Source organism: Elephantulus edwardii, unplaced genomic scaffold, assembly GCF_000299155.1.
Source record: "Elephantulus edwardii isolate Elephantulus edwardi_28Jun2011 unplaced genomic scaffold, EleEdw1.0 scaffold00133, whole genome shotgun sequence".
Classification (NCBI taxonomy): Eukaryota; Metazoa; Chordata; class Mammalia; order Macroscelidea; family Macroscelididae; genus Elephantulus; species Elephantulus edwardii.
Genome location: NW_006399883.1, coordinates 7201150 through 7225255, shown reverse-complemented (window position 1 = coordinate 7225255; position 24106 = coordinate 7201150). Strand labels below are relative to the sequence as shown.

Sequence of the window (24106 nt, the reverse complement as noted above, 5' to 3'; positions counted from 1 at the left end):
AGCATTGATATACGCATCCCCTGCTATGTGAATCAGCTCTGAGCTCTTTATGCGGATTTAACATTAGTGCTTGTGTGGAAGCTCAGGATGGCTGCCTGACCCACGTGGAAAGGGTGCCTCGGTCATGGCGTGTTTGGCTCAGTGGTGGAGCCTTTCTTGGTTGCCTTTGAGATGAGGCAGTCCAGCTTCAAGCACCCCTCCCTCTGCACACTCGCTCCTCCACAAGTGTTAATCTCTTGATGATATGCTGTGACTACTGTCTGTCGCCTCCCTGGCTGTACTGAGAACTTCTCTGGGACAGTGAGCACAGCTGACTCATCCTTCTACCTCGTTGCCTTCCACAGTGATTACTTTAGTCACCATGTGGGACTTGGGGACTGTTTCATGCAAAAAGCATTGAGCTGACCAGAAGAGATAGGCTTTTCTGTACATAGAGCATGAGGTGGGGGTGGGGGCCTGGTCTATGAATTAGGGGGCTGACAAGTGGGCTTCTCTGTTAACAATCTTTTAGGAAGGGATGACTTTATGTGAGAAGTGACCCAGGCCAGATCTCTTCACTCTTGGTGCTTGGTGCTTGGTGAAGGAGTCGAAGGGACCTGCAGTATGTGGGTGTCTTTGGGGGAGCCTGATGCCACTGTCTTGGTTTCTAAAGAAGATTCTTTATGGAACCTGGGCTGACTACAGGAATAGGACAAGAACCAGGATGTTCTGGGATGCCTGAGGCCTCTCTGACATGCCTCATGATATTCTGACTGTCCAGATGCACACAACACGAAACACACTTTCCTCTCAGTTCATTTCTCTTACCTCCATATGAAAAGTTTCAACAGTAGAATTATTCACCACTGGCACTGAATGATATGTTGATGGTCTCTCCTTGTGCTGTTCTAGGACTTGTTCTGGCATGACACTGCGTGCTCTAGGATAGAGGAACCACACTGACATGCGTGTGTGCTGTGTGCTGGTGTATAATGCGTGTGTATGCATGTGACTGAAACGTATGCATGTGTGAGTATGTGTGAAGAAATAGATCTTGAAGTTTGATAAATGGGTGAAGTGTGGTGACATGGCATTAAAAGGCCCTGATTGCAAAGTCAGAGATTTGAATCCACCCTGTGGTGCCTGGAAGAGATCTAGTGACTTACTTCTCAAAAACTCAGCCGTTGACAATGCTGTGACATCAGAGTTTATTTGATGGCCACTTTTCTTTATGTTATTGTTTGAAGAACTCTTGCTGATGGGAAGAGAAGATGACAAACTTATTATGAAGAAAGTTTTGAAGTGTATATGCATTTGTATCTGAATATTTTGGTTGTGATTTAGCCAAAGCTGCCTTATGTATTAGCTTCAGCAAAATTTTTTTTAAAAATCAAGAAGGGAGATATAATTCAAAAGCCCGATTCATATTGGCCTTGACTCAAGAAGAGATGGGAAATTTTGCAGATCAAATATGAATTATTCAAAGATGGGAAGTAATATTCTAATATTCGCCAAGAGGGAATGAATGCTTAGAGGAAATTGAAGCACACAAATGAAATGTCCACAGAGCTCAAATCATGCAAATGGATTTTAAAGGTCAGTTTTTAGAGCCGAGCCTCTTTTGGGAAGTTGTCTTATCTATCCCCAGAAGGGAGTGAAGATGCTGCCTACGTTCCAGGGAAGACATTTCAGCATCTTTTTCTTCTTGCCTTTTATAATGTGAATGTCTACGACTTTAGAGGAATCCCTGGGTGGTATAAATATCTAAAATGCTTGAATGCTAACCGAAAAGTTGGAGGATCAAACCCATCTAGCAGCACCTCAGCAGGAAGACCTGGAGATCGACTTCCAAAAAGTCAGCCATTGACACTTTGACACACATGGTATTGACAGAGTTAGAATCCACTGACTCACAATAGAACTGGTAGGAAGGAATTTAAAGGCATGTTGCCTGTGAGGGGGGAGTTAAGAGTTTATATGAGCTGTTGTTGTCTGCTGTTGTTATATGCCATCAAGTCTCCTGTGATTCATAGATGTCAACTCTGTCCTATCCTGAACCAATCTCACTGTCTCCAACATATCTACCCCCATTACCCCAGTTACTATGTCAATCCATCTCATCCAGGGGTTTCCTCTCTTGCACTGTTGTACCTCTTACTCTTCCAAGCATGACGTTTTTCTCCAAAGACTGGTAGAGATAGAGCTTTAAAATCCTTGCCTCCAAGGAGAAACTTGGTTTTTCATCCTCTCCAGGGCAAACTTGTTTTTTCTCTTGGCAGTCCATGGAATGTTCAATACTCTTCTGTGGCACAACCTAAAGGCATTAATCCTTCTTCTATCATCCTTAGTCACTGTCCAGCTCTCTGATTCATAGCAAATAATTTCAAAGACCATACTCTGAATCAGGCACACCTTAGCTTCCTAGCTGACATTGTTGTTCTTTAGCACTTTAGAAAGGTCCCTGACAGCAGATTTTCCCAATGCAATTTGTCTTTTGATTTCCTCACTGCTAGTAACTCTGGTGGCCTAGTGGCAAGAAGGTGTGCTGTAATCTCGAGGGCATGTGGTTTGAGGTCATCAGCTACTCCATTCCACTCTACAGGAGAAGGATGGGCAATCTCCTCCCACGCAACTAACTGCTTCTGAAAATCCACTGAAGGGTCAACTTGGGTCAGTTCTGACTCTACAGAACACAACAACCGTGCCAAGAGTAGTGATTGTGGAGTCGAGCAAGCTGAAATTGTTAACAATCTCAATCTCCTCTCCATCTATCATGGTGATGCCAATTGGCCCAGTAGTGAGAATCTTCGTCTTCTTGATGTTGAGCTTCAATCCTTATTTAAGGCTGCAGTCCTTGATCTTCTGCAGCACATTTTTCAGGTCCTCTTCAATTTCATCAAGGTTGTGTTATCGACATAACACAAGTTGTTGATGAGTCTTTCTCCAATTGTGCTGATGAGTCTTTCTCCAATTCTAATACCACCTTTCTCCTTATAAAGACTAACTTCCTGGATGCTCTGTTCTGCATTGAGATTGAGAAGGTATGGAGACAAGCCATATCCCTGACTCACTCCCTTCCCAATTTTGAACCATGCAGTGTTTTCTTGTTCTGTTCTGATGACTGCTTCCTGGTCCAAGTATACATTTCCCATGAGCACACTCAGGTGTTCTGAATTCGCATTCTTTTAGCCACAACTTGTGATCCACACAGTCAAATATGTGTGCACAGTCAATGAAACACAGACATCCCCTTGGTACTCTCTGCTTTTGGTCAACATTTGTTTGACATTGGCAATGACGTCCCTAGTGCCACAGCCTCTTCAAAACCCAGCTTGTTTTTCTGGCAGTTCTCTGTCAGTTTACTGTTCTAGTCAATTTTGCATCATCTTCAGCAGGGTTTTGCTTGCATGTGATACTAGTGATATTACTAGATAATTTCCATACTCTGTCGGATCACCTTTTTTGAAAATGGGAATAAATTTGGATCTCTTTCAGCCAGTAGGTGTGCTGAGGAATTGAAGCTTGACCGCCAACAAGCTTGGGGACTGGGCCTTGCTTTGTGAATGCTGTGGCACTCAGAATGTCTCCAGTATACGCAAATAATGATTCCCCAAACAGAGCAGAACAAAAAGGACGGTTCTTGTTCTTGAGATAGATATTTCAAAGGTACAGAATGTGGTCACTTTTCTGACCTGAAACTGAGCATAGATGATCTGAGCATAGATGACACGGACAGCAGCAGGCCAGCGGTTGCCTGGGTTACGCTCTGGTCATGCTACATCTCATTCCCACATTCATCCAATGGACAAGCCCAAGTCTGTGTGCTGCAGGCACTGCGGGATGTTTCATGGTGAATTTAGGGGAATATATGCAGCACATATAAGGAGGAATGTGGCATCAGGTTTAGAGGAAGACTCATCAACAACCTGCACTATACAGATGACACAGCCTTGCTTGCTGAAACTGAGCAGGACCTGAAGCATTTGCTGCAGAAGGTCAAGGACTATAATCAGCAATGTGAATTGAAGATCATCATCAAAAAAACAAAGATTCTCACCATTGGGCCAGCTGGCAGCACCATGATAGATGGAGAAGAGATTGAGATTGTTAACAATTATAGTTTGCTACGTTCTAAAATCAACACTGTTGGTACCAGCAGTCAGGAAACTGAAAGATGAATTGCATTTAGGAAACTCTGCTCTTGGGGATCTCTCTAGAGTGCTGAAGAGCAAAGATGTCAATCTGGGGACTAAGGTGTGCCTGATCCATGTCATGGTCTTTGCAATTACTTGCTATGCATCAGAGAGCTGGGTAATGACCAAAGATGACAGAAGAGTTTGTGTTGTGGTGCTGGAGAAGAGTATTGTACATATCATGGACTGCCAAGAGAACTAATAGGTCTGCCCTGGAGAGGATGAAACCAAGCTGTTCCTTGGAGACAAGGCTTTTGAGGCTGTGTCTCACATACTTTGGGAATGTTGTCAGGAGGGATCAGTAGTTGGCGAAGGACATCATGCTTGGAAGGGTTGAGGGACAGCACAGGAGAGAAAGATCCTGGATGAGATAGATTGACACAGTAACTGAGGTAATGAGGGTAGGTGTGTCAGAGACAGTGAGATTGGCTCAGGATAGGGCAGGGTTCAGAGCTACTGTGCATAGAGTTGCTATGATTTGTAGTCAACTTGATGGCACACAATAACAACAACAACATGCAGAACATCACATGATCAGTCTGTCGAAGCTACATTCTGGACAAAAGCACAGCGCCAGGCTCCTTATGAAAACTGAGGGTGCACGTGTGCAGTTTATGTGGAGCTGCCCCAGGACACACCTCTGCTGAAGAAAAAGCACAGTACCCATTTGTGTATAAGAATATATTATTTAAAAGACAGTTTAAAAATAAAAATTATGTACATTGCCATTAATCCCCTTCCCTCCCCCCCTTTTTTATATCAGTGAGTAAAAGGGGTCTTAGAAAATGTGGTCTTGTGGTTTCAGGTGTTGAGAAAGGCCGGTTCTACACGTGGGGAGTTCCACGGAGCTCTGGTTGGCCATCCTGGTGAAGATCCCCTGCCTCTTCCACTTCTCAGGCACAGTCTGCTGGAAAGAGGAAAAGGGCTACTGGTTTGTTGTCGTTGGCATTGACGCTGTGGAGGCAACATCTCACATGTCACAGAATTACACACAGAGCATTTCGAAACACAAGGTCGATGGACATATTGTTGAACATGTTTCAGCAAAATAACACAATTTTTATCTGGGGTATTTCAAAATACAAGCTGACTTAAGAATAGAGCCAGATTTACTGAACACTTTTATGGACAGTCTCTGGATAGCACAAACAGTTACTGTGCTTGGCCGCTGATTCCAAAAATAGTACATTGGAAGAAAGGCCTGGCAAATGGCTTTTGAAAATTGAGCCACTGAAGAGCCCCCCCAACACACATGTCACCAGGCACTGTATTTTGCCCATGTATCTGGCACTGTGATAATTTATTTGCTAAAACAAAACTGCTGTTTGCAGAAAAAGCATTCTTTGCCCAGTTTCATTCCATTTAAATCCATATGTCTATGTGTCACCTGGTGAAACACTTTTCTTTTTAAAAATGTTATCACTTCAACAAATTGACTGGCAATTAGTAAATAGACAATAGGCACAATAGCATGAATAAATAAATAGACAATAGTAGCTTGGTGAACAGAAATGCCGTGTATACGTAAAAACCGAAACAAAATAAGAAATTCATAAAGAAAAATAATGAGACATTTTGAAGACTTTAGGAGAGGCTTTTTTTTTCTTGGAAATAGCATCAAAAGCCCAAGTAATTTAAAAAAAACAATAATAAATTAGGTCTCATAAAAATAAAAGCCTGTAATATTCTTCTAAGTAGTATGGCACTGGTCTGTCCATTTGCTGTACAGTGGTTAACCTGTGGTTGCTGTGATGCTAAACACTGTGACACTGATGTGTCAAATGTGTGAATGGTTACCCATGGCAGACAGTGTTTGGTGGAGATGCCCGATTAAAACAAGCTTAGGAGCAGGACTGGCATCCACTTCCAAAATAGCTTGCCTCCAGAAACTATGAACTTGGAGAAATGATTAAAGTTTTATACAAGTGACCCACTTGCTTGTCCACATACAGTGGCCAGTAAAGTGCCAGGAAAACTGATGGCCTGCAGTAAGGGTCGCTATGAGTCATGTACGACTCGATGACACTTAACAACAACAACAATAACCTTCATATAATGCTATTACAAAGGAGAATATATCACTTAGTATAGGAGAATGAATTTTAGTATCATATATTAATAACAACTCCCACAAGCAAATGAAAAAATATCCTTTAGACTCATGCATGATGTTAGCTGCTACCAGCCCAATACACAATGGAGTGAAATGCCACCCAGGCCAGTGCCCATCCCATGATTGGCAGTGGATCCAACCATTGTGCTTCCTACAGTTTTAAATGGCTGATTTCCAGAAGTAGACTGCCAGGCCTTTCATCCTGGTCTTAGCGTGAAACTCTGCGGAAACTTGTTGAGCATCATAGTAACGTGCAGGCTTCCTCTGACGGATGGGTGGTGGCTGTGCACACGGTTCATGGTCAGGAATCACACCCAGGTCTCCCATATGGACACAACATTCTCCCACTGAGCCACTTCCAAACCCCCAAAGGCTTGGGTTTGGTCTAACTTTATTTCATGGAAGCTAAATGGACTGTTATCTCATTCTTCATGGGTGAAATGAATAATGCCTATCAACAAGTGTATAGGAAGAACCTTAAATTACAGAAGAAAAGACCTTTTTTTTTTGAGGAATTTTGAGGACTTCTTTTACACTTTAAAAAAGTGTAGAGTTCTTTTCCTAACAATAATGCACATGCTAATTATTGATCTTTTTTTCTCTCTCTTTTCACTAACGCATGCCTCCTAGGAAGCTTCAGTGATAATGTTTAAGGAATAAAATTGCTGTAATTGATGACTGTTGAGTGACTATGATTTCCGTCTGTTATGAATTTGACTATGTTTCTCAAATATGGGTTGTGAATCCTAATCCCTTTAGTGGTGATTAGGAGCCCTGGTGGCACAATGGGTAAGTGTTCCGCTATTGAGCGAAAGCTTGGCAGTTTGAATCCCCGGCTGCTCTGCAGGGAGAAGATGTGGCAGTCTACTTCTGTAGTGATTTCATTTGAAGAAACCCTTTAGGGCAACTTTCTTTATCACATGAGTCAGAATTGGCTTGCAGCAACACAGGGGTTATAATCCATTTAGGAATTGCTTTTCTTTGTTATGTTCGTGAGGTAATATTAGTGTATGGTGCCTCTGAAATGAATCCCAAAGCAGACCTGAAAGAGCAGACAGAGCAAAGCAGTCAGCCAGCTGAGATGGGAGAACAGCAACAGGACACCCTGAAATTGAAGAGACAAGGACTCCTCCCCAGAGCTGACTAAGGAAGAAAGAATCTCCTGAGAGCTGGCACCCTGAATCTGAACTCCTAAGTTTCCTTGTTGTTATTGTTGTTTATTGCTGTCGAGTCGAGCATGACTCATAGCAAACCTCTGGACAAAAGGCCTGAAGCCTTTCTGTGATTTACTGTCATTTCTCCAAGTTCATAGAGTTTTCAGAGGCATCTGGTTTAAAAAGTGGATGCCACTCCTGCTTTTAAGCCTCCTATAAATTATGAAAAATAAAATACATTTATGTTTGTTACCATTACCCTTTCATGGCATTTTTGTTAAGGCAGCACCAGAAAATGAAGCTATGTTTCTCTCACAGATTTTGAATACCTTCCCTATTTTAGTCTAATTGACTGCATGCATTGAGAAGCCAATTCGGAAATTGCATTACCTTCTGTTTCTTTCATGTCTTGACTTTTTTCTCCTGTTGTTTCGGTGCCCCCCGACATCAGCCTCTCAGTCTGCTTCTGCAGCTAGGACAGAATGCAGAGGCAAAGGTCAGGCTCTGGGGGATCGATAGCAGGCGAGCGAGTATCTGTGAGTGGTGCAGAGGGCTACCACCATGCTCAAGGGCTAACGGAAAAGTGTGAGGTTCAAGTTCACCCGGAGGAAAGGCCACTCAGAAGAAAGGCTTGGCAGTCTATTTCTCCCCAAACCAGACATTGAAAACCCCACAGAGAGCAGGTCTACCCTGAGTTGGCTGACTTATGATCCTAAAATGTGAAGCCAAGATTGGCATCTAAAATCTCGGTGTACCAGAGCAAACAGTTTTTCAGAGATGGGGCACTGCACATGGGCAGCCTGCCCCAGTTAGCTGATGGCTCTGGGTTCAAGGGCCTTAATTGCAGGGATTGGCTATGGTGGGATAGTGTCTACCAGGCGGGTGATCGATTTGAACCCAGTGACCAGAAAGGCAAGCACACCCAAGATTAATTGTGCTTAGTTACTAATCTGTGGTGAACCTTTTCACAGGTTTTTCACCACATCCAAGATTGTACTTCTTGCTAGGGCTAGTACCTGCCTCTCTCCCAACCTCACAGCACCTTCCCACAGAGTTAAAGCCTCCCTTCAAATTTACAATCCCTTACAAGGATGGAGTATCCAGGAAGCAAGGTTAGCACAGGCTTACTTGCATCTAGTAATCTGTAGTGAACAATTTCACATGGGTTTCACCACATCTCTGACTAGGCAATGGGTCTCTGTTTGGACCTCTGTGTGTATGTCTTTTCAGGGGTCAGGAGGTGCCTGGCGAGGGGTGTCACTAGTGGCCACTCTGGGCCACCAGGCTTTAATATGTGAGGCTCAGCTTGTCCTGGGAGTGGGTCATGGGATACCTGCATACTCTGCATGCTTTGATCTCCGGCTTTTAGAGTTTTAGAGGCCACTCTGTGTGTAAAGAAAACCCAATTAGGCGAGTGTATTTAGGGTCAGGTTTTAAATCGGTGGGGGTGAGTCCTGAGCACGTGTGACCAGATTAGTGTGTGAGTGGAGTGTGGTCCAGGGAGATGAGGCCAACTCGAGGAAACACCTGGAACACAGCTGCTGGGACAATGCGGAGAGAAGGTCAGGAGTCTGAAGAGTCGGGGTGGGGAGAGGATCCTGTGGTGGGAGAGAGAGGTGGTGTGGCTCGTGGGGGCGAAGCATGCAGCAAGGGGGATGTTGCCCTGGCTGCATCTAGAGTGAGGTGGGGGGAGAAGCATGGAGGAGAGGCCCCCAGGGAGCAAGACACAGACTTCCAACCACTGGGCTCCCGCCCTGGTGAACAAGCTCATTGGGGCAGTGAGTCTGTATCGTCTCACAGTGCTGGCCTTTCCTGAACCATGAGAGGTGCTCTGACCCTGAGCCAGGTGTGGGTCTACTCCAGGAGCTGGAGCCCGGGTGGGGAGCTGCTTTGTCCTCAGGCCCCAGGGGAGCATCTCTTATCATGCTCTCACCTGGTGCCCTAGTGCAGAGGAAGTAACCCTGCTGACCCAAAGACCATGCCTTTCTGGCTGTTAGAATCTATCAGCGGCTCCCAAGGAGAAAGATGGGTCTGCACCATTTACAGCCTGGGAAACTCAGGAGAGGGTAAATTATGAGTTGGTACCAACTGGAGCACACTGAGTTTGAGAGTTTGAGCGCCCTCTACCCTGTCTCCATCGAACAAGGTCAGCTGAGGGTCTGAACTCTGCAATGTGCAGGTGACTTGATGCTGCCCAGGGCGGCCACCAAACAGTTTCCAGTGAAACCCAGTGAAACTCGGAGGCTTCCTGTTATGATTGTGGTTTGTTAACGAGCACTAGGCAGCACAGCATTTTACCTGACACATATCAGTTAGGCTTAGTGTAGAGCTCGAATGAGAGGTGCTCTCCTCATTCACGGGGAATGTTCTAGATAGAATCATGGTCACCTGGAATATGTGCTGGAATCCTGACCCCTCTACTTGTTGGTGTGATCCTGTTTGGAAATAGGGTTATTATGTTAAGGAGGCCAATCTGGGTTAGCCCCAAACCTACTCCTCCAGGTTATAAAATGAGCAGATGAGATACAGATACACATATGGAGAGACACAGATGCCATGTGAGCATTGTCTACCAGCCAATGAACCAAGGAATGCCCACTGGCCGCCAACAAGCCAAGATTGACACAGCCAACGTCCTAAATTGGGCTTCCAGTCTCCAGAACATGAGGCAGCAAATGTCTGCTTCAAAGTCATTCGCTGGTGGTTATTTGTGTTACAGCAGCACCGGCTGTGACAGGGGGCAACTTTAGCCACCGTTTACTTGGCACCAACAAATCCTGGTGTCAGGAACGGAAAAAGGAGTGAGGACGGCCCCGTTTACCTCTCTCACAGCGTCTTCTGTTTGCTTCAGTTCCTCATAATGATCCCTGGATTCCCAAAGGGGCTGGAGCATTATTTCTTCAACCACTGGGAAGAGCTAGGAGGGAAGAGCGGATTTGTGTGAGGGTCCTATCTGAAAGCATGGGTGTGAACAAGGCTCTGCTCCCCGCTCACACGTCTCATGGGTCACGTCCATTATGTCACACAGCCTGCTGCCCCCCATGTAGAGCTGCACAGGGTCCAGGGATCGTGCAGTCACTTCTACCTCCCGGGTCCTCATTTGTCACTTATGTGTCAATTTTCATCCTGGACAAAACACTCTTTTGTCCCTGCCCAACATGTATACCTGACTCTCTGGTCCCTGCTAGCTGCCCCGGTGCTGCCATCTGGGCCCCCGGCTGCCCCTCTGCCTCCACCCACAGCGTGAACCTGAGGTCTGCTCCTGGCGCGCTCTCTCTCACCTGCAGTTCTCATGCCACCTGTTCACCTGGGGAACATTCACTGGGCTTTTGAGACTCAATACTGATGGTGCAGCTTCCCCTCTGGGCCCGCTCTGATCCCAAGGAGGTGACCCACTGTCACGTTCGCCTGAGAACGCCATCCACACACAGTGCTCTCCACCTGCATGTGCCTTTGCCTCCTTTAGGTGCCAAGGCCCCGCTGCCAAGCTGCACCCCCAGGGATGGGAGTCCCTGACAAGCGTGTGGTGACATCCGCTCACCTTGGTCACAGTTTCAAACATGGGAATCAGAACGAACTTGATGAACCCAATCTGGGCTGTAGCTTTGGTCACTTTGTCTCGGTCCATGAATGGGGCCACAGGAAGACCTTCTGACTTCTCACGGTCGCTCTGCAGGGGGCATAAGAGGCGATGATGTTAGAGAGACTAAAGTCAGAAGAGTCCTTGCGGGATCCACGCTGCCTTCCCAGGAAGACGACAACGCACCAGTTACAACAACCAAGCAGACTACAGAAAGCACCCTGCTGAGCATTCCAGTTGACGTGGAGCTGACCCCTACTCACGATGACCCAGGCGTGTTACAGTAGAACCGTGTCCCTTAGGGGTTTCCAAGGCTCATCACCAGCCTTCCTTCCAGGGTGCCTCTGAGTGAACTAGAACCTTCAACTTTTGGGTTCCCAGCTCAGCATGGTAACGGTGTGCACCATTTAGAGACTCCTTCCAAAGAAAGAAAGGCCTAAGAAAGGCCTGAGCTGTAAGTGCTGAGCAGGGCATCGGTTATGTGCCTGGGTGGTCACGAGGGCAGGCACTGGGGCTTGGCAGGAGCCTGAAAAACCCCTTTGGGCTTGGCCAGGCTGTTCTATGGAATGTTTTCTTATCTTTTCCAATATATTCCACTTCAGGGGGACTTCAAGTTTTGTTTGCTTCTGCACTTCTCCATGGTCATAATAGAGACATAGAGACAGCAGGTGTGAGGCTGTGTGATGGGTGAGGGTGCAGGCAGCGGACCCTGAGCAGGGCAGGGAGAAAGTGGCTCTGCATCACTGTGAGGGCAGGAGGAGAGGTTTCTGGACACAGCCTATGTGCTTGTGAGCATGCCTGTACATGTGTGAGGGTCTATACATGCACGTGTGTGTGCACGCATGAATACACATGTATGTGCATGTATGTATCTGTGTATGTATGCATGTGAATGTGCCTGGTATAATTCATCCCTGGGCCCCACCCCCCTCAGCCTCCACAATCCTTGCTCTTGACTTGGAGGTGGTTTGTTTGACAAGTTAGCTCCTAATTAATGACTCAATTAGTGGTCACAGGCGGCAGCTTCACATTTGCTTTTCTGGCTTGTCACTGCCTTTGCTGTCCCCCATTACAGCCCATTTCATGTCTGACGTACACCTGTTAGTGAAGACGATCTGGGGGTGGCTGAGCCTGTCCAATGCTGTCCTCTCTTGAAAACCCTTTTCAAGCACAAGTCCCCATGACAGACACAGAACGAAGAGGAGCAGTGTGAGGCTCGGTGACTTTACGGCCCTCTTACCTGTGTAAAATACTCTTCCAATAAACAGTCCACCCACGGCTCGGCCACTTCCATCGGGCGGACCTCGTTAGAGATATCACAGCACTTGATCAAAATCATCTTCAGCTGAAAGGAGGTAGTTTGCAATTAGGTCCCAGATCATATGACACAGCCCACCGTGGACAACAGAGGCGGTGGGGGGGGGTTGCTGGGCTGGCTGTGACTGGGCTTTGTGCCCAAAGAAGTCACATTCCCCCCAAATGATGCCACTCTTCCCTCGGTGCAGGGTGCCCTGCATCTGCACTCAGACTCTCAGCCTCTTCTGGGAGGATAGTGGTACCCCCACTCCAAAGTGTCAGGACAATTTACGGAGGGGTTTTTTTTTGGTAAGTGTCCAATGCACATGTATTCTGTCACATAAACTGTAAATTCTAAAAGTTAAAAGAAAATCTCAACTGTTGGGGTTACATGGAAAACATACAGATAAAGGTCTGTTAGGAGGCCAGGTTACACATGAGGAATAGAAGAAATCCAGGGGGTTCCATCACAGGAGGACCTCAAGTGGTGAAGTGACTGTTAGAGACATGAGTGTAGAAGAGGGGAGGAGCCTCCTGTGGATGACGGGGAGGCACCTGTGCTGGCCCCCCACCCCTGGTAGAAATGAGGAGTTCCCGCCAGGTAGAACTCCCATTCTGTCCACCCCTTCAGCCTGGATGAGGAGATGACAGCTGCCGAAGCTGGCATTGCCTCCCCCCTTGCCCTGAACTTGCTTCTTCATGTCAGTTGGGTCTCCCTGGCCCAGATCTCTACTTGGCATACTCTGCCCAAGTCGTCATCCTGGCCAAAGCTCCCCTCTCATGACTTTGCAGGGGGACAGAAGAACTAAAATGAATGGCTTCCATTCATTGCTCTGCCTCAAACCAAAAATGCAGTGGAAGAATGGGGAAGTGCATGAGGAGCTTTGTCAGGCAAAGGGACCAGCCTAGAGGCCTTCCCAGTAAGAGGATACGAACCTTACCAATACCTTGCTCCAGAACCCAGGCACAGAATTTTGGCTTCTTTCTCTCTGGTATCACCTCAGAGACCTGGCTCTCATTTGATCAGTCCCCACTCCCCCAGAGAGGTCAAGCAAACCTACTTACCAGTGTCATATGCTCCTCGTTGGTGTAGTCAAATTTCTCCATTTTTTCTTTGAAAGAATCCATGATTTCCGCATGCCTTGCCATGTCAGTGGCCAAGATCAGTGTAATTATCCCCTGAAAAGGAAAGAACAAGGCGTTGGCCCCCGTGAGTAATCTGAACAATTATTTTATGAGCTCCTGCTGTGTGCTAAGGCCCCACACGAATTCTTCTGTATCTCCAAGAATCACAGATGAGGAAACTGAGGCTTGGAGCGTTTAGGGATTTGCTTAGGTGAAGCCAAGAGGTGGAAACCTGGGGATGCAAGCCGAGGCTGGGTGACTCGAGGCTCTAATGTGCTGTGTCCTTAGGGATGTTCACTTGCAGATCCGACACCTGTGGTTCCTAGGATTTTCACTGGCTGATTTCCACAAGTAGATCTGCAGGCCTTCCTTCCTATTCTTAGTCTGGAAGATTTATGAAAAGGCATAGCATCATGTAAGACTGGGAACCAAGTCTGTCTCTTGCTCAGAAGGAGAGAGTTCTGCCATGGAACACCAGTCTGCATGCACATGGTTTAGCACCGTGCTTCCTCGTGAAATCTCATTAATTTAGCCAAGGATGAAAGCTTCCTTTAATCTTCTAGATGTATGGTTCATTCCTCCCAGGTTTTGTTGGAGGCTAATGACTGACTTTACAAACAAAAGTAGTCATTCTACCCTGTATTCTATGTGGGGACTTCTGGTGGTGTAGTCTGTGAGGTGTTGTGCCTCCAAACCAAAGGCTGCTAACCTGTCTGCTGGTTCTAACCCATCAACAGTTCTGAGGGAGAAAGATGAACAGTCTCTCTCATGTGTTTTATGGGCTCAGAATACCCAACGGATAATCGGCTACAAGTTGGTTCCCACTTGACAGCAGTGAACGAGTCGATCTATATATGTTTATGCATCTATACACACACATACATATTGCTTGAGAATGATCAATGTCAGAATATGCCTTATAGTGTTTTCCTGTTAATAAATGTATACATGGTGATGAAATGAGTCGTTCTAAAGGCATTTCATTTCTTTATTAAAAATATTGATTTAAGAGAAGTAGCATAATGCAAAGCCAGGGTCATCCACTTATCTATACTCCCACTCACCCATCACCCATACATTTATTCCACACACACTCAGAAAACACACTTCTCTGCCAGGTATGCCTCCCCTTTCAAAAACAGCAAATGAATAAAATCAAGCCGCAAGCATCAAGTACCACCCCCAAATCAACCAACATAGGCAATCTCAGATGTATCTGGAAAGAGGGGTTGGAGAGGCAGGAATCACTGGCATTTTGAAATAGACAATTTGCCTGTAAAGATTTCATGCTGTGTTTATCAGTGAAGAATTTGCTCTGTTATCTTTGAAAATCTTCAAAGGACAAATATTTTTTTTAAGACTTGGAAAATTAATTTCACTTTGAGAAGAAAGTCACAAAAAGGCTTGGAACACAACAAAGTTTGTCTGGGGCAGGGGGCCGTCCTGTTAGGGTGGTCACTTCTCTAACCAGGTTCTTTCCAGAAGCTGCTCTGACTCTCCCCAGGCCCTTCCCCAAGGAGCTCCTCACCCGGCAGCCAGTGGGGACAATGGCAGCTAATCCCAGTTACTCTTTATGATTTGCACCTTGACCCATTTCAAAGAAAGATTTGCTGCAGCTTATAACAATACTGGACACATGCTTGCCAGATGGTTCCATAAACATGGAGCCGAGGCCAGAAGGCTTATAGATAAAGGAGAGATAATTGTACCAGGAACTGGTGATTCAGTAAGGCCTGTAATTGAGTGCTGCATGTTGCATTGAACTTCCTGGAAGTGTCCACACACTGGAAACAATAGTTTATGAGGCTGTTGCTCTCTGATAAAGGGAGGCTTATCAGCTCCCCAGGAGTGTTTTCCTGGCACTGAAGTAAGTCTTAAGAAACTTTACCAAGTGCATCTTTCAAAAATACCATGAAGACTGAATGGACAAGGTTTTCAGCTGTGAAATGATAAATAATTTGGTTCCTCAAAAGGATTGAAGGGGACTCCTTGTCTTAGCTCCCCGTAGTGACTGTGAAAAACAGCACCCTCGTAGCACAGGGGTTAAGGACTTGAAGACCTAAGAGATGACCACACCCTGACGATTTGAAACAACAAAACCAAAAAATCAAACTCGAGCTTACCACCTGAGTTGATTCTGATTCTCAGAGACCCTCCAGGACAGAGCAGAACTGCACATGCAGGGTTTCTGAAACCGCAAAACTTTATGGGAGTGTCCTTTTTCTCCTAAGGAATGGCGAGTGGGGTCAAATCATCAACCTTTTTGGTCAGCAGCTAAATGCCTTAACCTCAGTGCCACCAGAGTTCCTTTCCAGAGACCAGAGGTCCAAAGTCAAGGTAATGGCTTGGTTTTGTTTTGGAGGCTCTGAGGAGAATTTGCTCTTGCCTCTTCCAGCTTCTAACGGCTCCAGAAGGCCCTCAGCCTGCAGATGCATCATCCTTTCACATTCTCCCTCCATCCGCACACGGCCTTGGGGTGTCTGTGTCTGGGTGGTCTAGGGTGATCTCATTTCAAAATCCTTCACTTCATCACATCTGCAAAGATTTTTCTTTCCTCAAGTAAGGTGATATTCACAGGTTCCAAGGACTGTTGTTGTTGTGTACCGTGGAGTCAGAACTGACCCATAGCTGACCCTCCAGCAGATTTTCAGAAGCATTTAATTGCGCAGAAGGAGATTGCCCGTCCTTCTTCCACAGAGCAGCCAGTGGCCTCGAACCGTGTGCCTTTGGAACTGCAGTACAGCTTCTGGCCACTAGGCCACCCCCTTTTTTGATTCAGTGACTGGGTAATCGGATGGGAGTGTCAGAGGCAGTGCGATTGGCACAGGACAGAGCAGAGTTTAGGGCTGTTGTACATAGGGTCGCTATGAGTCGCAAGCGACTCGATGGCACATAACAACAACAACAACAACTATACTCTTGAAGAATTCTAAGATCTTCCCTTTCCTAAACATGTTAGTGGGTAGAGCATGGAATTCAATGGGGACATCCTGTGCAGAAGGATGGCATTATTATTAGTTTTAAAATTACATTCTTTTTGATGAGTTAGAAATGTTTGCCTCACCACAACAAGATAAAGGTAAATAATCCAATAGAAAAATGGGCACAGAAATGTTTGCCTGACAACTGCAGAGTAATCGTGCTCTTGGGCAGGTGCCCTCTCTCCCTCCTCTTCCCAATGTGCTCCAAGAAGAAGGAAGTGTCTTTGTCTGAAGTGGCAGATAAGCTGGGCCACAGCATGGCAGGTGACAGAGGCTGGGGTTTGGGAGCAGTGTCTGGGCTTTATTAGGTTGGAGACAATGGACTGTGCCTTCTCAGCCAGCTACACACACACACACACACACACACCTCGAGACACACCCCCCCCGAGATACACACACCCACACCCACACACCCAAGACACACACACACACACACACACACACACACACACACACACACCCACTCCCTTGGCAAGGTACTAGACCTTGCAAACCTTAGTTTCCTTAGCTGTATAACGGAGATAGGACTTACATTGAAGTGCATTATGAAGGCTAAATTAAACAGTAGATGTGAAGTGCATCAACATACTACCATGGATGCATGTCAAAAGGGGTACCTTTTCTTGGGACTCTGCTATGGGGTCTGGAGGAGCTGCTGTGACCAGGAGGTTCTGGGAGCTTTGTCAGTTGCTGGAGAGTGGGGTTCTGCTCTGTGGTCATGTTCACTGTCATTTTCTATTGCCCAATGCACCCCCACCCCTGCCCCACACACCTCTGCTCTACACCGGAGATCCCTTGACCCTACAGACCTGTCTGATCTGCTTGAACCCATCTGGCTGAACATTGGAGAAGATGTTGCACTCGGGCTGGGCAAGGATCTGGAAGGCCACGGCGCAGTGGTGGTTCTCCAGCGGTGAGATGTCATTGTAGCGGACAGCCAGTTCTGTGCGTGCGTTGATCTGGTACCTGGAGATGCAGAGAGACACAAGGAGGCCATGGAGATCCAGGAGTCTGCACTCAGAGACCCTCGGTGGCCGAAGAACAAGCTGGGTGTATAAACGGGGCTTGTGGGCTATGGGAGAAGCCACAGGAGAGCTGAAGGAACAGACCGCAGTCTGCACCTGCCAGGAACTCTCTTCTCATGTCCCTCCTCCCTCCAACAGACAGAATGTCCTTTAAAAGGAAAGGAATGGAGGAAGGAATAAAAATAGGAAGAAAGAAAAAGAGAATCATGTACACACGTGTTGTTGTAGCCTGGATGATCCAAATCATGGCAGATGGCTGCGGTCATCAGGATCAGGATGTCCATCTGGGAAAACTTCTCCTGGGTGTGGAAAGACAATTCACATTTCTGCCATTTTTAACTCTCGGGGTGAAGAAGAGTGAGGAAGGGTTGGGATTCGCAGACACTGAGGAAAATGGGTGGTCTGGTGGCTTCGTCTGTAGGGAGTGGCATTGTTAGCCCAATGGTACTGCCTCTCTGGTAGTTCAAATCCACCAGCCAGAAAGATGGGCAACCTTCTCCTGTGCAATTTACAGCCCTGGAAAACACATGGGCGAATCAGCTACGAGTCGGTTCTAACTCAATGGCAATGGGAGGAAAATGAGGGGTGTGGGTAATTGTCTCTCCCGGACCTCACAGGCCCGGGCCTGTGAGAGAGAACCTTTCTGTTCTCTGGGGTGACTAGAGAGGTGACCCACTTGCTTGTCCACATACAGTGGCCAGGAAAGTGCCAGGAAAGCTGATGGCCTGCAGTAAGGGGCTTTCCTTGTTGGTGGCAGGGCTGCTGGGAAGTAGGGGCGACGGGGTGGGAGGCAACAAGGGCCTGCGTTAGGACCCACCTGGAGGCCACAGAGCCACACCATGCTGTACATCATCTGAGTCACGCAGAAGCAGTGCCTGAAGTTATGGAAGGGGTTGTTCCTGTAGTTGTCGTGCACGCAGAGCTGTGGGAGAGTCTGAGTTTGACTGCCAGCACTTGGGATGCCTGCCACCCACAGCGGGTCAGGACGCACTCTCTTTACCCACAGTGGGTCAGGACACACCCTCTCTAACCACAGTGGGTCAGGACGCACCCTCTCTAACCACAGCGGGTCAGGATGCACCCACTGCAGGCAGGATGTACTTGACTTTCCCTGGCTTCCCACAGGGACTGGCTGCCTCATGGCTGTCAGCCACAGCCCCATCAGAGCTCAGGGGCAATGTGACTCCTGGGCTGGCCAGTGGTAATGGATGGTGGCTCAGCAAGGCCACATGTGATCCCAGAAGGCAGCTGTGGGAAAAGTTCATCCATGGGTGTCCACGCTGACCTCACAGTGTGAGGTATACCTGGAGGTGTGTGAGGCATCCCATGGGAACATGACGTTGGGGCTGAGATGAGACCCCAATCTTTGGGTCCTCAATCAATGTGAAACCACTTTGATAAGATTCTATTGATTGACTCTTAAGTAGTAGTTTAGGCTAAAAAGAGATCTATTGTTACATATACATACATGTGCACACACATATATGCATACACACATACATGCCTGCCTAAGTACATATACCTACATGTGCACATGCTCAACACATGTGTACACATGAGTGCACACAGTACTGCTTTAGACACACAGACTCTTAATTCTTTCTCTCTCCTCAGGGCAGAATGCCGGGAGGTGGAGAATGCTTGGTGGAAGGGCAAGGATGGATGATGATCTTCTGGGATCTCACAGGAACACCCCACCCCCAGCACCTTAGGCAGCCCAGGGTCCCCAGGAAGGCACTGATAAGAGAGCTCTCTGTGACTCACGGAACTATGAGCACCACCAGGAGAGCCAGTGGGGCTGACACTCACCAGCCACCTCTTGAGGGTGATGGGGTTGATGTTGAAGTCTCTGACCAGGCCCAGGTCATGGTACATGTGCTCTAAGCAGCTCAGCATCTGTGGGCAGGGGAGTGGGATGGTCAACAAAGGGAGCTGGCACGTTTGGCCCCTCCTACATCACTCCTCTCCCTGGTGGCTTCTCTCAGGCTGGCCCCCTTCACAGAAGCTCCTCCTGAGGATAGTGGTGGCAGTGAGACCCAGGAGAAGACTCTATTTACTGTAGATTTGGAGAGCACCTGGGAAGGATGTGGGTACTTGAAGGAATAGTCAGAATCTCCCAGGACTGGAAGAGTCAGATTAGGAGTTCATGAGATTTCTTTTCAAGAACAGATAGCAACTGGATGAGAAAGTGCTCCTGGCCTCCCAAATGACCACTTCAAAGCTATTTTACTTATTTCTACTCATAAAAACCACTACCATCTGTCCGTTTATCATATTATATTGGCTTGCACATTACTATGATGCTGGAAGTTATGCTACCACTATTTCAAATCCCAGCAGTGTCAGCCGGGGTGCACAGATTTCAGGGAAACCTCTAGACTAAGACAGATGAGACACAATGGAATACTATGCTGCATTAAAAAACAAGGAACTCATGCAATATTATTCAAAATGGTTGACTCTGGAGAACATTATGCTGAGTGAAATATCCCAGTCACAAAAGGACAGATATTACATGATGCCACTGTTGTAGAATGGGACTGTCCTTGGGGTTGGGGAGAGACTGAGTAAGATGGGTTCAATAATGTATACTGCACTGAAACAGAGGGGGGAGAAAACTGTTTAAAAGAGATATATAACTAGGTAATTCTGTCATCACAGGAGACTAGAGCGAGGGCTACATGGTGGAGGGGACCTGGGGGAGGGTTTGTAAAACAATGAAAGAATCTTTTCTTTTACTTTTCCATAATTTTTGACTCATGTACTTATAACTTGTTAGTCAAATTTGTGTCTTCTAGGTTGCAACACCCCCATGATACATCTTCAAGGATATGAACATGTACGGCCAAGCACAATCAATAAGAGTGCATCTAAATTCCAAAATCAATCTCCATAATAGTCTATGTGTTTCCTAATGCCAAAGGGGCCCTTTAGAGTAGTGAGAGAAGATCTTCACCCTGAAACCCACAGCGTCCCTTTTCAGCAGGAAGTAGCTAAGAGAATACGCCATCCCCTTTTCCTTATGACTCAGTGTGAAGTCTCTCTCAGGGAGGAGTGATAGGGAATGGCAAAGGACACACTGACAAAGAAGATTAATCAGAACTGGCTTTGACAAGCACTGTGGCATTTGGACAAGAACAAACTGGGAGGAGGGTAGAGAGAATAGTGCAACAATGAATGAATGGAAACCCAAAATCTCTGTAAATGTTTATGAAAATTAATAAAATATAATTATAGAAAAAAAAGACAGATGAGAAAGGCCTGGCAATCACCTTATGAAAATCTGCCACGTGAAATTTTAAGTATTACAGTAACCACTATCTGATGGAAATGCTAAAAGGTAAAGCCTTGGGTTGGATGTTGTTATTATGTGCCATTGAGTCACCTGCAACTCACAGCGACCCTGTACACAAGAGTTGTGAACCCTCCCGTATCCCAAGCCCATCTCACTGTCTCTGACACATCTCCTCCACTACTCCAGTTACTGTGTCAACCCACCTCATCCAGGGTCTTCCTCTCATGCACTGCCCTTCCAAGTATAAGGTCCTTATCCAAAGACTGATCCTTCCTGGCAACATGCCCAGAGTGTGAGATGGAGCTTCAAAGTCCTTGCCTCCAAAGAGAAACCTGACTTCACCATCTTCAGTATAGACCTGTTAGCTCTCTTGGCAATTCCTGGTATGTTCAATACTATTCTCCAACTCAAAGACATCAATTTTTATTCTGTCAACCTTAATCCTTGTTCAGTTCTCTAGTGCATAGCAATTGTGAAGCCCATGACCTGAATCAGGTGCACCTTAGTCTCTAGACTGACTTCAGCGTTCTTCAGCACTCTGGAGGTCCCTGACAGCAGATTTTCCTAATGCAATGAATCTTTTGATTTCCTGACTGCTGGTGCCAAGAGTGTTGATTGTGAAATCAAGGAAGAGGAAAACTCAATCTCTTCTCCATCTACCATGATGCTGCCAATTGGCCCAGGGAGGGGAGGATCTTCGTTTTCTTGGTGTTGAGCTGCAATCCATATTGAAGGCTGCAGTGGAAGCCCTTCAAAATACACAGCAGCCACAATGGATGCAGGCACGCACGCGGTCTTGAAGACAGGCATGCACGCGGTCTTGAAGATGGGCATGCATGCGGTCTTGATGGTGCAGGCTCAGGCAAGGTTTTGCTGCATTGTGTATAAAGTTACCACAAGCCAGGGCAGCCTCAATGACAACTCACAATAATAACAAAAATGCAGAGCACAGTCTCAAATGGCCAAGGTCACGGTCCCCTTCCACGTCTTCACTTGTGTGAGTTGTTAGTTCTGCAAAGTCAATCCGTCCCATAGAGACCCATGTGCTACAAGGTAATGCTGCTCCACAGGATTTGAGACTAGGGACCGAAAGAGCTTTTCTGATTTGTATCTGAAAATGCTTAGCTACGCTCCTCAAGGGCCGAGGGACTTTGTACCATCCTCACGTCTTTGTTGCTGCAGTGTCCTCAAGGTGACCCTCTGCTTGGGTAAGCTCCCCTCAAAGCCTGATTTCATGGAACTCTGATTTCTATACAAGTCTGTGCTCCACTTGAAATAGGTTTTGCTTTTTCATTCCCAGGGAGGATTTACTGTCATTATTGAGATCTATTTAAATGTAGCTCAGAGCTTTAGGGCTAATTAAATGAGAGAAGAAAAGATTAAATGACTGAAAAAAAAAGCCCACACAAAACACCCTAGTAAATATGAACTTGACAAGAATGGATGCTGAGTTTTGGGAAAAGCAGGTCTTAAACCAGGGGTTCAGGGGCTCTGCAAAATGGGGATAGTTAGTGTTCCTGGGGGGCCCACGGCATGACACCTGAGCCCCACCAGCCAAGCACTTCCAGCACAGGGCCACTGCCTGCGTCCTGTCCCGTAGCCTCAGCACCACCCCAGTGCCCTGTTGCCCACCTGAGGCAGTGGGCCTGGCGTCGGACTTTGGACCTGGCTCTCTGCCTGCTCACTTGCCATGTGACTTCCTCTTCACAAGAGGACATGCAATCCGCAATCCATCCTTACTTGGTCTGCAATAAACTGGAAGTACTGCGAGTCAGCTGAATTTTTGTTGACCCAACCCTCTAATCAAGGTGTTGATAGGATGACTATGAAAGCAGAGAGTCCTCAGGAAAAAAAAAAATCTTGTAGCACTTCAAATGCAAGCCATTGCTGGAAGTTTGGGATATCACGTAGGAAATTCCCCTGAAGCTTGCTCACTGCAACTACACACTTGTCCTCTCCGAGGGGGCGTGCCTATGTACACTAGATAATATTCCCTGGTGGCAGGCGTGGGGAATGATGACCACTGCAGAATCCTCTACAGAATGGCAGGAGGCTGGTTCCTGGGTCTCCAGATGGCTGGCTGACTACTGACGGGGCTCCTCCGATTTTGCAGATGCCCATGCCTGACCAAGGGCTCACTGTCAGGAACTGCTGGTCCCCCTACATTGTTCAGATGCTGTGTCTCAGGCCTTGTAATAGACTGAGCTGTGCGCCCTAAAAAAAAATCTGTTAAGTCATAATCCTTGTGCCTCGGAACATGACCTTGTTTGGAAATACGGTCTTTGAAGAGGTCACCAGCCTTATCAGGTAGGAGTATGATGGGTCCCTCATCTCTTCTGAGTGACACAGGGAGAAGGCATTATGTGAGACACTTGAAGTTAGTGGTGTAAAGCCCTCACCCTCTGCAACTTTCAGAGCTGTCACTGCTGCAGACCTTGTCCAAGGGTGAGGCCAGGGGGCAACCTGTCAGTGTTTGTTTGTTAAGGAATAGCTAGGGGTCCTTAGGGAGCTCTGGTGGTGAATTGCAGGAGAACTGTGCTGCTAAGCCAAAGGCCATGGCTTTCTGGTAGTTTGAATTCACAGCGGCTCCATGGGAGAACGATGGCCAATTCTCTCATGTGATTTACAGCCTCACAAACCCACGGGAAGGCCAGCTGGGAGTCAGTTCCAACTCATCTGCAATGGGTTAAGAGTTGAGTTGAGAATGTGTTTGGATTGTGGTGTGTCGAACATAGCTAGGTCTGATAAATACAATAAAGGGTGGCGTTTTATTTTCTTGAGGTGCCAAAAAAAAGGAGTATAGTTAATATCTTTGGATAATTTATTGTTCTCTGCCTCCAGGTTGGCCCCTTGACTCATGGAGATCCCACGGACAATGGTGCAAAATGCTACCTGGTCCTGTGATTGGTTGTGGTTTGACTGCTGTGAATCACATAGGGTTCTCATTGGACGATTTAGAGAGGATCTCCAAGCCCTTCCTTTTAGTCCCTCTTAGTCTAGAAGCTTCACCGAGAGCCTGCTCAGCACTGGAACAACATTCAAGCCTCCAGTGGCAGGTAGGTAGTAGCTACAATACACAGGCAGGAATCGAATCTGGATTGTCTGTTTGACAGTTAAGAATTCCACCACTGACTCCACATTAGGTAAAGTAAACAAAACTAGAAATCTTCCTTTAGGTGTCTTCTCAGCTGTGGTGTTAAGGGTTTTCTTTTTTTTTTTTTTTCCAAAATGGATTCCTTAGCCATGATTGACTGTCATGTCTATGGGCGGAAATATGCAAATAAAGTGAGTCTATATGAGAATAGGGTGCATTAGCCTATCCACAGCGGGATTGGCTAATTTCACCATTCAATTAAGTAGATCCA

General features: G+C 46.7%; 1 protein-coding gene across 1 annotated transcript in view; it reads right to left on the bottom strand.

Moving 5' to 3' along the window:
- Window positions 1-7773: 7773 nt before the first annotated feature.
- PDE9A (phosphodiesterase 9A) overlaps window positions 7774-24106 on the bottom strand; it is a 153669-nt gene continuing 137336 nt past the window's right edge. Inside the window, exons 10-18 of the mRNA XM_006894049.1 lie at window positions 19256-19342; window positions 18264-18368; window positions 17663-17745; window positions 17231-17387; window positions 13381-13494; window positions 12260-12364; window positions 10981-11109; window positions 10261-10356; window positions 7774-7911 (exon numbers count right to left, since the gene is read on the bottom strand). Of these exons, the coding sequence (XP_006894111.1) occupies window positions 7774-7911; window positions 10261-10356; window positions 10981-11109; window positions 12260-12364; window positions 13381-13494; window positions 17231-17387; window positions 17663-17745; window positions 18264-18368; window positions 19256-19342 (1014 nt within the window). The remainder of the gene's footprint in view (window positions 7912-10260; window positions 10357-10980; window positions 11110-12259; window positions 12365-13380; window positions 13495-17230; window positions 17388-17662; window positions 17746-18263; window positions 18369-19255; window positions 19343-24106) is intronic.